Raw genomic sequence first — 12571 nt, 5'->3', positions numbered from 1 at the left:
TACATTCTGCATATCAGATATTTACATTATGATTCATAACAGTAGCAAAATTACAGTTATGATGTAGCAACGAAAATAATTTTATGGTTGGGGATTGCCACAACATGAGGAGCTGTATTAAAGGGTTGCAGCATTAGGAAGGTTGAGACCACTGGTCTAGGAGATCCATCTGCCACCAGAACTGTGATTCCCAGAATTCCTGGTGCTCCCCGTGCTCTGGGCTTTCGCTTCTGGTCCTGGGGCTGCCACCAAAACTACTATTCCCCAAATTCCTGATGATCCCTGCAATTTTGGTTTTCCCTTCCTGCGCTGTATTCGTCCCATGGCCTCCCACTCTGCTAAGTCCTCCAAACTGCCAGCTCTCCCTCTCTGCTCTCCGTCTAGCAGCTTGGGGAGCCAATTTCCCCAAGCCTCTCCACTGTCTGCCAGCTCTCCTGCTCTGCTCTCCACCCGGTGCCTGTGTATGCAAATTAACCTGCCATCTTTGTTGGGTTAATTTGCATACTCACTGCTCATTGACTGGTGAGCGTAGTGGAGGGACAGTCAATTTACATGTTTCTCTTTTACTATATAGGACAGATTTACAATTTTGTTTTTTTCTAATTTAAAACTAATGTTCATTGTAAAAAAAAATGAGGACATGTAAATAAGCAAAATTAACACATTGTATGTGGGAAACGTATTTATACGTTTTACTTATACGTTTTACGTTGACTGGTAGTAGAGCGCGGGACATGTATTAATACGTTTTTTATAGACTAGCGATAGAATGCGGGTAACATATAAATATGTAAACTAAAGTTATCGTAATTTCACTGAAAGTTGCCATTTGCGCAAAAAATTAGCAAAAATGGCCCGCGCCACCTGTTAGCGCGTGATAAAAACTACCCGCAAACAATGTGTTAATATCAAACCCATTTCTATCACTCACAGGTGACCATCATTATAAACTGACGTATATATCCTCTAGTCTTATTTTTATGCACATTTTAGAGCAAAACTGAGCCATACTGTACATTTTATTTCACAGTCAGCTTCATTTCTTTATTTTTTTATTTTAAATATATTTTTATTGACTTCAGAGAGGAAGAGAGAAGAGAGAAAGAAACATCAATGATAAGAGAGAATCATTTTTTTGGCTGCCTCATGCATGCCCCCTACTGGGGATCAAGGCTGCAACCCCGGTATGTGCCCTTGACCGGAATCGAACCCAGGACCCTTCAGTCTGCAGGCTGATGCTCTAGGGCCCTTTATTTTTATACTAGAGTCCCGTTGCAGGAAGATTCCTGCAAAAATAGGACTTCCTCGGCTGGAGCGAAGCAGAGAAGGGAGCGGAACCCGCTGAGGCGGGCTTCCCTCCCACCTCCACCACCCGGCTTGCTTCCCTCCCGCCTCCTCGCCCAGCTTGCTTTGCTCCCACCTCCGCTGCCTTGGCTCCGTTCCTGTCTCCGCCACATCTACTTTGCTCCCCTCTGCAGCGCTTCGCTTCCTTTTACGTTGTCTTCAGTCTGTGCTCCCAGCCGGTATATGCAAATTAACCGCCATCTTGGTTGGGTTAATTTGCATATAGTCACTCTGATTGGCTGGTGGGCGTAGCAAAGGTATGGTCAATTAGCATCTTTGTCATTTATTAGTGTAGACTAGAGGCCCGGTGCACAAAATTCATGCACTGGGGGGTGGGGGGCCCTCAGCCCAGCCTTCCCCCTCTCACAGTCTGGGAGCCCTCAGGAGTTGTCCTATTGACGGCTCAGGGGCATGGGCCTAAGCCACAGTCTGGCCACAGAGACTTGGAGCAGGCACCCCATGTGTGTGTGTGTGTGTGTGTGTGTGTGTCCCTGCTGGGGGCCTGACCCCAGCCGCGTTGGAGGCTCAGAGCAGGTGCCGTGTGTGTGTTTGTGTCCTCTTGGGGGAGGGCCAGCATGGCCAGGCCAGGCCCTGAGTAGTACCACAGCTGCAGCCACTGTCATTAGCATCTGGGATGCAGGCATGGGTTGAAAAGACTGAACCACACCCCAGGTCTCTCTGAGCCTGAGTTTGTTCATCTGGGAATTGAAGCAGGAGGGTCCAGGCCCCACACTCTAGGCCCTTCATGAAGACATCTTTTTTGCCCTCAGTCATCTTCCCCTTTCCAGCCTGAGGGCAGCAGCATTCTTCTTGGGGTTTATTTATTTATTTATTTATTTATTTATTTATTTATTTTAAGAGGGTGGAGATTTCTAGAAAAGACAAAATTACAGAGACAGAAAGCAGACCTGTGGTTGCCTGGGGCTGAGGTGGGGTTGACTGCAGATGGGCAAACAGCATGATGAAAACATTTGAAAGCGAGTTGTGTCAATGGTTGAGCTGCTGTGGAAATTTACGCACCAAACAGTATGCCTGCTGTGGGTGAGATGTATGGCATGTAAGTGCCTCTTTGAGAAAGCTGTGTAAAGGTGAACATCCAAAAGGGAACCCTCTAAAAACCACAGTTGGTGAGGGATTACCACCTTCTAGGAACTTGATAGAAAGTGTTCAGTCAATGGTTGTGAACTTGAAGAATAGTGAAGAGAGTGCTGAATTGGAAGCCTTTATTTGACCTGGGCAGGTCTAAACTCTCTCTGGGTCTGTTTCCCCATCTGTGACATCCCGAGTTGATGCCCTTGGAGGGCTGAGAGGTTCCAGGGATGGCCCCTGCGGTGGCTGCCCTGCCCAGCACTCTGTGCCTTCACCTTTGCCATGGAGCACCTCTGCCTTCCTTCCTTTGTGCGGAGAACGTCCTCCCGCCAGTCCCTGGAGCAAACACAGTCAGGAAAAATTGGAAAATCCGGATTGGTCTGGCCTTGTTTCCCCCCATGCCTGGCTCCTTCCCTTGACCGGGATCAGAGAAGCAACTAGGAGACTGCCCCGGAGAAAACCCCTCAGACCAAGGGGCCCAAGCACTTCCTGGGCAGTGGTACACGTAGCAGGCTAGGCTTTCCTCTCCCCTCGCAGCCCTGATAGGTGACCTCAGCAGCGTAGGCTCAGAGCAGGCGTCCCGTGTGTGTGTGTGTGTCCGCTGGGGGCCTGCCCCCAGCCGTGTCTGTGGCTTGGAGCAGGTGCCCCTCTGTGTTGTTCTCTCAGGCTCAGGGCCACACCTGACCCCTCCTCCTGCACTGGTCGTGACTGTTACAGAGTCTCAACCTCATTTGCATATTACTGTGTTTTTTATATATAGAGAGAGAAAGACTTTCTTCTTATGTTATGAAGTAGCCTAATATAACACTGAAAGGTTCTGAGTTGGGCCAAGGTTGCACAGAACGGACTCAAGGCTTAATGTAGTCAAAATGATATTTATTTAAGGTGTCTGGGTGCAGGCGGGCTGAGGTTGAGAAAGAAGTCAGCCCCAAATGGGGGAGGAAGAAGGTTTTTTAGGTGCTTAGGGAGAGCTACAGGAGGCTTCTGCTGACACACGTATCTGGGCTATGCTGCAAGCAGCTTCTGTTGATGCGTGTATCTGGTCTGTGCAAGAGTTGTGGTCTCAGAAGTTCCTGTAAGATATTCGCTCAAGGGGAACATGTTTTTGCAAAGCATAGATTTGTAGAACAAACTTAAGTTAGAGCCCTATTTCTTGATTAACCCTTTCATTCCCATCTTAAAGGGTATATATACAGGAAAAGGAGGGGGATAGGGTCGCCATATCTCTTTGTCTGCTTCTTGCATGGGCGGAGGGGGGGGGGCGTGTCATGGATGCCTAAGGAGTAAATTCAGATTATTTCCTGGGATATAGGCCTATAGGGTCCCTTTACCTGGGTAAGGAAAACTGTCCTACTGTCTGGTTAATTAGGACTTGTAATTTGGTTTGTATAAACCAGGTAACTAATTTTAAAATGCAGGACCCAAGGAGGAGGAGGAGGAAAAGGAAGAGGAGGAGGAGGAGGAGGAGAAATAGTGTTAGGGGGTCCAAAAGGGGTAAAAGCCAGGTTAATTTTGGCCGAGCTCCTTGTAGGCTGGACCATATGGACTATGCTGTCCTGTCTGACCTCCTTGAGCCATTGAGTATTCTATAGAATGTGTGTGTTCTTTCCTCTATTTGACCTTTAGAGTTTAGATAAAAACAACAGGAGGTGTTAGCAATTAAACTAACCCCTCCCTCTTTGGCTAAAAGATAGTCTAGGGCAGCGGTTGCCAACCGGTGGTCCATAGACCAATGGTGGCCCTTTGCGGTCTGAAAGGTTGGTGACCGCTGGTCTAGGGCTAGTAGGGAGACCATTTTAGGGATAATAAGAGTACTATGAAGGTGAACAAAGAGATGTGTTCTGGAGACAAATCCTTTAAATCGCGCTGGAGCCAGAGGTCTGTAATGAATTAGAAATATCTTGCACTGTTCGGATCGGATAGTCTGTGCCGGGTGGGGGATTGTTGTCACTAACAATCTGCAGGAATGTGAAAGTCTAGGTATATAATTTATTAGTCATTTGGCTGGAATGGGAGAGGGGCTAATTTTCTCCAGGAAGGCTAATGGGAGGGTAGGTTACCCTGGAGGCGAGGTTTTTGTTTTCCCCCAGTTTTGTCCCTTGCTAGGCCTCTGGAGCTTTCTACCCTGCTGAGTTTCTACACCTGGACCTGGCCCATTGTCCTTGCTCTGGGGGTCAGAGGGACGATGAGGCCTGGGCACAAAAGGAGGTTTTGATGGTATCTAGGGGTGGTATTTCCTGAGTACAAGTAGGGCTTGTAATCTGATGCAGACAAACTGTTTTATACATTTTATTATTACTGGGGCAAAAGCTAGAACAATAAGAGTTATGTCAAATGGCCTGGTGGAAGGAAAGAGACATTAGTTTGGAGGCTTGTAGTCTAATATACCAAAATGAGGTTTATTCTTAAATTATTTACTTTTAAGTGTCCTTGGATTAGGAAGATAGGATTTACCAGATGGCTGTGGACTGCTGTTTGATTATCTCAGTTTCCCTATTCTGCTTGTTCTGGCTTATTGGCCTGTGTCATTTATATAACTTCCTTTTAACATTTTTCCTACAAACCTATAACTTTCATGAGCCTTTTTACAACTTTCATAAACATTCTTACAACTTTAACTCACTTTAGTTTTTTATCTTTAATTTCTTTATTGGTTAAGGTATTACAAATGTGTCCTCATACCCCCCAATTAACCCCCAACTTCCCCCACTCCCCCACCACCACTCATGCTCTCATCCCTCTGTTGTCCATGTCCATTGGTTTGGCTTATATGCATGCATACAAGTCCTTTAGTTGATCTCTTCCCCTTACCCCCACCCTCCCCTACTTTCCATCTGGGGATTGATAGTCTGATCGCTGTTTCTCTGTCTTTGGATCTCTCCCTGTTCATCAGTCTATGTTGTTCTCTATATTGAGTGAAATAGTGAAATCATGTGATATTTATCTTTCTCTGACTGGCTTATTTCACTTACCATAATGCTCTCCAGTTCTAGTTGCAAATGTGCAAATGTCAAGAGTTCCTTCTTTTTTACTGCAGCGTAGTATTCCATTGTGTAGATGTACCACAGTTTTTTAATCCACTCATCTGCTGATGGGCACTTAGGCTGTTTCCAAATCTTAGCTATGGTGAATTGTGCTGCTATGAACATAGGGGTGCATATATCCTTTCTGGGTGGTGTTTCTGGCTTCTTGGGATATATTCCTAGAAGTGGGATCACTGGGTCAAATGGGAGTTCCATTTTTAGTTTTTTGAGGCTCCATACTGGTGCAGAAGGGTTCCTTTTTCTCCACATCCTCTCCAACACTTGTTGTTTGTTGATTTGTTGATGATAGCCATTCTGGCGGGTGTAAGATGATACCTCATTGTCGTTTTGATTTGCATCTCTCGTATAATTAGTGACTTTGAGCATGTTTTCATATGTCTTTCGGCCTTTTGTATGTCCTCTTTCAAAAAGTGTCTATCTAGGTCCATTTCCCATTTTTTTATTGGATTGTTTATCTTCCTCTTGTTAAGTTGCATGAGTTCCCTATAAATGTTGGATATTAAATAACTCACTTTCTTTTTCCTTTAAAAATGCATGTTCATGCTTTATGCCCTCTATTATTAAAACCATAGAATATTTAAACCTTATTTTTCAATGATAATAAAAAAGTAAACAACCAACATTTCTTAAATTGATATTTATGAACATTCTCACTCTTAAGAAATATACTTTTCATAAAGTACAAGACATTACATTAAGTTTCAAATTTATTTTATAGATATTTTGTAATAAAAGTTAAAATCAGGTGAACTTAAAACTTATTGAAATATTTAGATGTTTATCGTTGAATCCAGCAATGCTCTAAAGCGTTTAAGTTGCCAAAGACTTTAGAAAAGTATGTATAAGCATATGAAACTGGAGAAAAGGCAGGGGGAGGAGGGAGCAGGCCCAGCAGCCTTCTCCCAGGCCTCTAGCCGCTTGGATTTAAAACTGCCACATTTTTCCTGCAATATAACATGCTAAGGTTTGGTTGATAATGAGTTCAGCTTCTGATAATAGCCAGACTGTTAAGTAAGCGTTTGTAGTTTTTGCAGTATAGAATGTTGTTCTTTGGAAAAGGGGGAGGATGGGAGGATGTGAGAAGACACTGAGGTCAGAGCAGTTTTCAGAGCATTAAAGGGGTGAGGATGCTGGCCTTGGGATCTAAAGGCTCAGTGAAGAGTCTCTTCGCCATGTCATGGTATAGAGGAGTTTTGCGATAAGCCTGAAGTTGGGAACACAAAGGCGAGAATATCTAGCGAGTCCGAGAAAGGAGAGTATTTCTTGTTTAGAGGAAGAGACAGTCACGGAGGAGATAAGGTGTTTGTAATCTAAGGAATGGCACATCTATGTGGAATGAGAGTGAAACTGAAGTAGGTGACTGTCATTTAAGACGACTGGGCTTTATGAGGGGATGCGTGTACCACTCCTGTCAGGCAAGAAGAGTGGATGAGGGGGTATTTAGTAAGATGCAGTGTAGAGGTGAGGTAGCTAATGACTGTGAGACTGATCCATCAACCGCCTTAATAGGGACTGAGGAGGGGACAAGGGTCCCAGCAAATCCAGAGAGGGCAGAATAAGTGGCCCCGGTGTCACTTAAAAAGGAGATCGGCTTACCTGCCACCACAATCGTTATTGAGGCTCTGTCCCGGTGATGTAAGTCTGTGGGGCCCTCTTGGGGCCTGGGCAGCTTCAGTCTTCAGTGGCCAGTCCCAGGAGGTCTGGGAGCTCCAAACCAGATCCAGAGGGCGGCCTTGCTGAGGTCTGACCTGGAGGGGCCAGACTACAGTCTGATTTCAGTGGCCTTCCCTCCCGCACCTTGGGCAGGGCCCAGGCGGGGTCTCAGGCTTGGGCAGGACTTGATCCTGTGTACTTTCCTCTTGCATTTGAAGCATGGGCAGGAGGAGGCTTAGCCCCTTACTTACCCTTGGTTGGAGGACCGGTACTTTATTTGGGATTTATCAGAGTGGTGGCTAGAAGCTGAAAGGCCTTAGTGATTTGGGTCTCCTTTTCTCGATCATTAAAAACCTTAAAGGTCATGTATAAAAGGTCCCTTTCAGGATTTGGATCCTTCTGGGCCTATAGGATCAAGGTTGGTGTATTTTCTCATGGCCTGTGTAAGGCGAGAGGGGAAGTCTTCCGGATTTTCACGTCTTTCCTGGGTGACCTCTGCTAATTTTTTATAATTAACTGCTTTGTGGGCTGCCTTTCTCTGTCCTTCTAGTAGGCAGAGAACCATGTGGTCTCGAGACCTGTGACCTGTCTGCCCTTCCTGATAGTTCCATTGTGGGTCCCTGTTAGGGACAGCATCCACTTGGACTGGGAGGGCAGGGGCCTGCCAAGCAGAGGGTATTCACGTGGCCCTGGGCATGAAGCCAGATTTGGCACCAGCAATCTCCCCAAGGGGGCACTTAAGGCTAGTGACAGAGTCGGGGGAGGAAGAGAGCCAAAAACTTGCTCTGGAGCAGGTATGTGACAGGATGGTGGCAGTGAGATCCGCTGGGTAGGGTGGCAGACTCTTAGGCTGCTGAGACTGAGGAGCCTTAGGCTGGGGGACTAGGGGATGGTCAGCGGGATCAAAAGTGGTGAAGGAAGAGGAGGATTTGAGATGGGGGATGGGGGGGGGGCTTTGAAAGAGGAAGGAAAATCTGTGAGGGAGAGCAGCTGTTACAGAGAAAAGGATGTGTCCTTGACTGTAAAAAAGCCTGGATATACGGGACCTCAGGCCATCTGCCCTGACGGCAGCAGAAGTTGTCAAGATCAATGAGAATTGGGAAATTGAAAGTACCATTCTCAGGCCATTGGGACCCATTGTCTAATTTGTATTGCGGCCCAGCGGTATTGCAATAGCAAATGAGGCACTTGGGGCATAAGTCCTGAGCGAACCCTAAGGCCTGCAGATTCTTAAGAAGACATCCCAGGGGTGTGGTGCGGGGAATGGCCAACTGTGTGTTCCCCATAAGTGGGCCTTGAGTCTAATCTCCCGTGGACACTAAGTTAGAGAAAGGTGTCCCCTTCTCCTCCTGAGCATCAGAAACATATGGGCAAGACAGGGGATTGTCAAGGGCGGAGGAAAAAAGGAGACATATGTAATAATCTTTGTAATACTTTAAGCAATAAAACAATAAAAAAAAAAAGAAAGAAACATATTCTAATCTCCCGTGGACACTAAGTTAGAGAAAGGTGTCCCCTTCCTCATGAGCATCAGAAACATTCGGGCAATCACACCTGACCAGTAGGCGTCCCCACAGACAGGTGGACCAGGGAACCTGGTTCCCGGGGAGTGTGTCCTGACCAGCACTGGATGTCGGCTAGGAAGTGGCTGTGCAGTCACAGCCCAGAGCCTGGCCCTAAATATCCCAGACAGAAAATGCAGGACAGCCCAAAAGAAAGGGATAAGAGACTCGAGCCACTTACCAGTTAACTCAGTGTCCGCAGACATGAAGGGAAAGATGAATGGAGTTGGGGACATATTGGGTCAAGGTGCTATTGGGCTATTGAGGTGGATTTATCTGGCAATAAAATAGAGATGGCAGTTTGCATCTTGAAATAGATAAAATCTATTTTATCTTATTTGGGAGTAGATGAAATCACTTAAATAGTGTGTGAAATGTAGAATTTAAATTGGTGGAAATTATACAAGGCAGTCTAGCCTATAACTTTCAAACAAAACCCATCCTCCTCTCCCACATCCTACAAATGTTCTCTCCTAGAACGGTCCCTTTTGCCATCTCTCTCCTGGGGAACCTCCCTATGGTCTTGCTATCCTGGGAAGGGGATATGGTCCCACGCAAGCCAATCTGGACAACAGTATATATAGTAATACACAAAAATCCCATCACAAAACTACCTTTAAACCACCTCTCCCAGTTCTGTTCCTACCTCCCATCTCTTCCTTTCATTTCTGGAAACTGGGACTTTACAAAATCTGTGCCAAAGGATGAAAGGCATGTCTGTATTGATGAGAGGAAGACTGTCTGCATCCCCAAGCTCTTTGCCAGGCCCTATGCAAGACACTGAAGATTAAAAAAAAAAAATGAACATCTGCCCCAGCCCACAAGAAATTGCCAGACTGATGCAGAAACAGACACACTAAATGAGCACTGCAGCGTAGAATGGCAAGGGCTGTACTGTGAGAAACCACACAGAGGAGGGGCAATTAGCCCAGGGTGGTGGGAACAGAGGGGCAGTTCTAGATGGAAGCCTGGCACTCTTAGGGGCCAAATCCCATGAGCACAGTGTGCACATAAGACCCCACATACACACCGGTCACAACTCCTCTGTCCCTCTCTCTCTCAGGTACAGCTGGGGACTGTTTACAGATTCCTGGTGGCAGATGTTCTTCTCTATTCTCAAAGTCCCTGGAAGCCTGCGGGAGCTGGACCTGAGTGGGAACTCTCTAAGCTGCTCTGCAGTACAGAGTCTTTGTGACGCTCTGAAAAGCCCTCGCTGCCACCTGGAGACCTTGAGGTGAGTCTCCCCTGGGTTCTGATCTGAAACAGGGATGGACAGGAGACCCAAGGTAGAAGCTGTGTCTAAGATGGGTGTGTGGTCTTTGTATTCAACAAATATTCATTGAGCCCCTCTCTAACCATGGCTACTTCAGTAAGCAAACACAGACAGGATTCTGTTTTCACAGAGTTTGCAAGTGACTGACATTAACCACACAAACAACTGTGTCATTACAGGCCCAGATAAGGGCCTGCAGTGGAAAACGACCTGAATAAAGAGAATATTGAAGGACATGTGAAGAACACAGAGGGTTTACCTAGGTGAAGGAGGAGGGCAGAAAGTTCAAAGGCCTTGTGGCAGGAGGGAGGATGGGCTGTCATGGAATTGAAAGCAAACAAATGAGGCTGGAGGATAGAGAGCAAAGGAGCCACAGGAGGAGAGCAAAGGAGCCACAGGAGGATATGAAGGGAGAGATGGACAGCAATACAATCATAGTAGGGGACATTAATACCCCACTATCACCATTGGACAAATCCTCTAAACAAAAAATCTGTAAAGAAACATCAATCCTAAATGACTCTCTAGATCAGATGGAATTAATTGACATCTTCAGAACATTTCACCCCAAAGCCACAGAATATACATTCTTCTCAAGTGCACATGGGTCATTTTTAAAGATAGACTATATATTGGATCACAGACAAAATCTCTTCAAATTCAAGAAGATGGAAATCATATCAAGCATCTTCTCAAATCACAATGGCATAAAACTAGAAATCAACACAATAAAAACAATTTTAAAAAATCAAACACCTGAAGGGTAAATAGCATGTTCTTAAACAATGACTGGGTTTCCAGAGAGATCAAAGAAGAAATAAAAAGCATCATGGCAACAAATGACAATGAAAACACAACAATCCAAAACCTATGGGACACAGTGAAAGCAGTCTTGAGAGGGAAGTTCATAGCTCTCCAGACCTGCCTCAAAAAACAAGAAACAATGGTAATAAATTATCTAACCCTACAACTCAAAGAGTTAGAAAGAGAGCAACAATAAAAGCCCAGCGTAAGCAGAAGGAAGAAAATAATAAAGATCAGAGCAGAGCTAAAAAACATAGAGACAAAAAACAATACAAAAGATCAACAAAACCAAGAGCTGGTTCTTTGAAAGATAAACAAGATTGATGAACCTCTAGCCAGGCTCACCAAGAAGCAAAGAGAGAGGACCCTAAACAAAATAATCAGAAATGAAAGAGGTGAAGTAATAGCCGATCCCACAGAAATACAAAGGATTATATAAAAAAAAATACTATGAACAACACTATTCCAACAAAATGGACAACCTAGATGCAATGGACATATTTTTAGAAATACACAAGCCTATAAAACTCAATCAGGAAAAATAAAAACACCTGAATAGGCCAATAACCACTGAAGAAATTGAAGCAGTAATCAAAAATCTTCTAGCAAACAAAATATCTGGTCTAGATGGTTTTACAGGGGAGTTCTACCAAGCTGCCGGCACCGGTTTTCCTCCGGCACCCGGGACCCAGGCCTTTGGTCCAGCCGCAGCAGAGAAGCCAAGCCTCTTCAGTCTTCAGTGTTCAGTCTTTAGTCTTCACTCCAACCGGAGCCTTCAGTCTTCGCTCCGTGCCTGCGTATGCAAATTAACCGCTATATTTGTAGGGTTAATTTGCATAGTCGCTCTGATTGGCTGGTGGGTGCAGCCAAGTGACACCAATTTGCATGTTTCTCTTTTATTAATGTAGATAATGTGAACCACTTTATTCCTAGAAAATGGACAACCTAGATGAAATGAACATATTCTTAGAAAAATACAAGCTCCCAAAACTCAACCAAGAAGAGTCAAAAAACCTGAATAGGTCGATAGCTACCGAAGAAATTGAAACAGCAATCAAAAATCTCCCAGCAAACAAAAACTCTGGTCCGGATGGCTTTACAGGGAGTTCTACCAAGCATTCAAAGAAGAAAGAAAACCTATCCTCCTCAGACTATTCCAAAAAATTCAAGAGGAAGGCACACTTCCAAGCTCTTCCTATGAAGCCAGCATTACCCTAATTCCAAAACCAGATAAAGACACCACAAAAAAAGATTACAGGCCAATATCTTTGATGAACATAGATGCTAAAATCCTCAATAAAATTCTAGCAAATCCAATTCAGCAGTACATTAGAAACACCATGACCAAGGGGGATTTATTCCAGGGATACAAGGCTGGTATAATATCCACAAATCAATAAATGTGATACATCACATAAACAAACTGAGAGACAAAAATCACATAATCATATCAATTGATGCAGAAAAAGCATTTGACAAATTCCAACACCCTTTCTTGATAAAAACTCAGCAAAGTTGGAATAGAGGGATTATACCTCAACATAATAAAAGCCCTATATGACCAACCTACAGCCAACATCATATTCAGTAGGCAAAAACTAAACCCATTTCCCCTAAGAACAGGAACAAGACAAGGATGCCCCCTTTCACCATTCCTGTTCAACATAGTATAAGTACTAGCCATAGCAATCAGACAAGAAGAAGAAATAAAAGGCATCCAACTTGGAAAAGAAGAAGTAAAACTGTCCTTATTTGCAGATGACATGATACTATACATAGAAAACCCCAAAGACTCCATCAAA

At 44.7% G+C, this 12571-nt stretch overlaps 1 protein-coding gene across 1 annotated transcript in view; it reads left to right on the top strand.

Moving 5' to 3' along the window:
• LOC102251193 (NACHT, LRR and PYD domains-containing protein 1-like) overlaps positions 1-12571 on the top strand; it is a 47888-nt gene that overhangs the window by 11809 nt on the left and 23508 nt on the right. Inside the window, exons 2-3 of the mRNA XM_014530211.1 lie at positions 7542-7548; positions 9756-9926. Of these exons, the coding sequence (XP_014385697.1) occupies positions 7542-7548; positions 9756-9926 (178 nt within the window). The remainder of the gene's footprint in view (positions 1-7541; positions 7549-9755; positions 9927-12571) is intronic.

Source organism: Myotis brandtii, unplaced genomic scaffold (assembly GCF_000412655.1).
Source record: "Myotis brandtii unplaced genomic scaffold, ASM41265v1 scaffold728, whole genome shotgun sequence".
Taxonomy (NCBI): Eukaryota; Metazoa; Chordata; class Mammalia; order Chiroptera; family Vespertilionidae; genus Myotis; species Myotis brandtii.
This window is presented reverse-complemented; position numbering and strand designations above follow the sequence as displayed.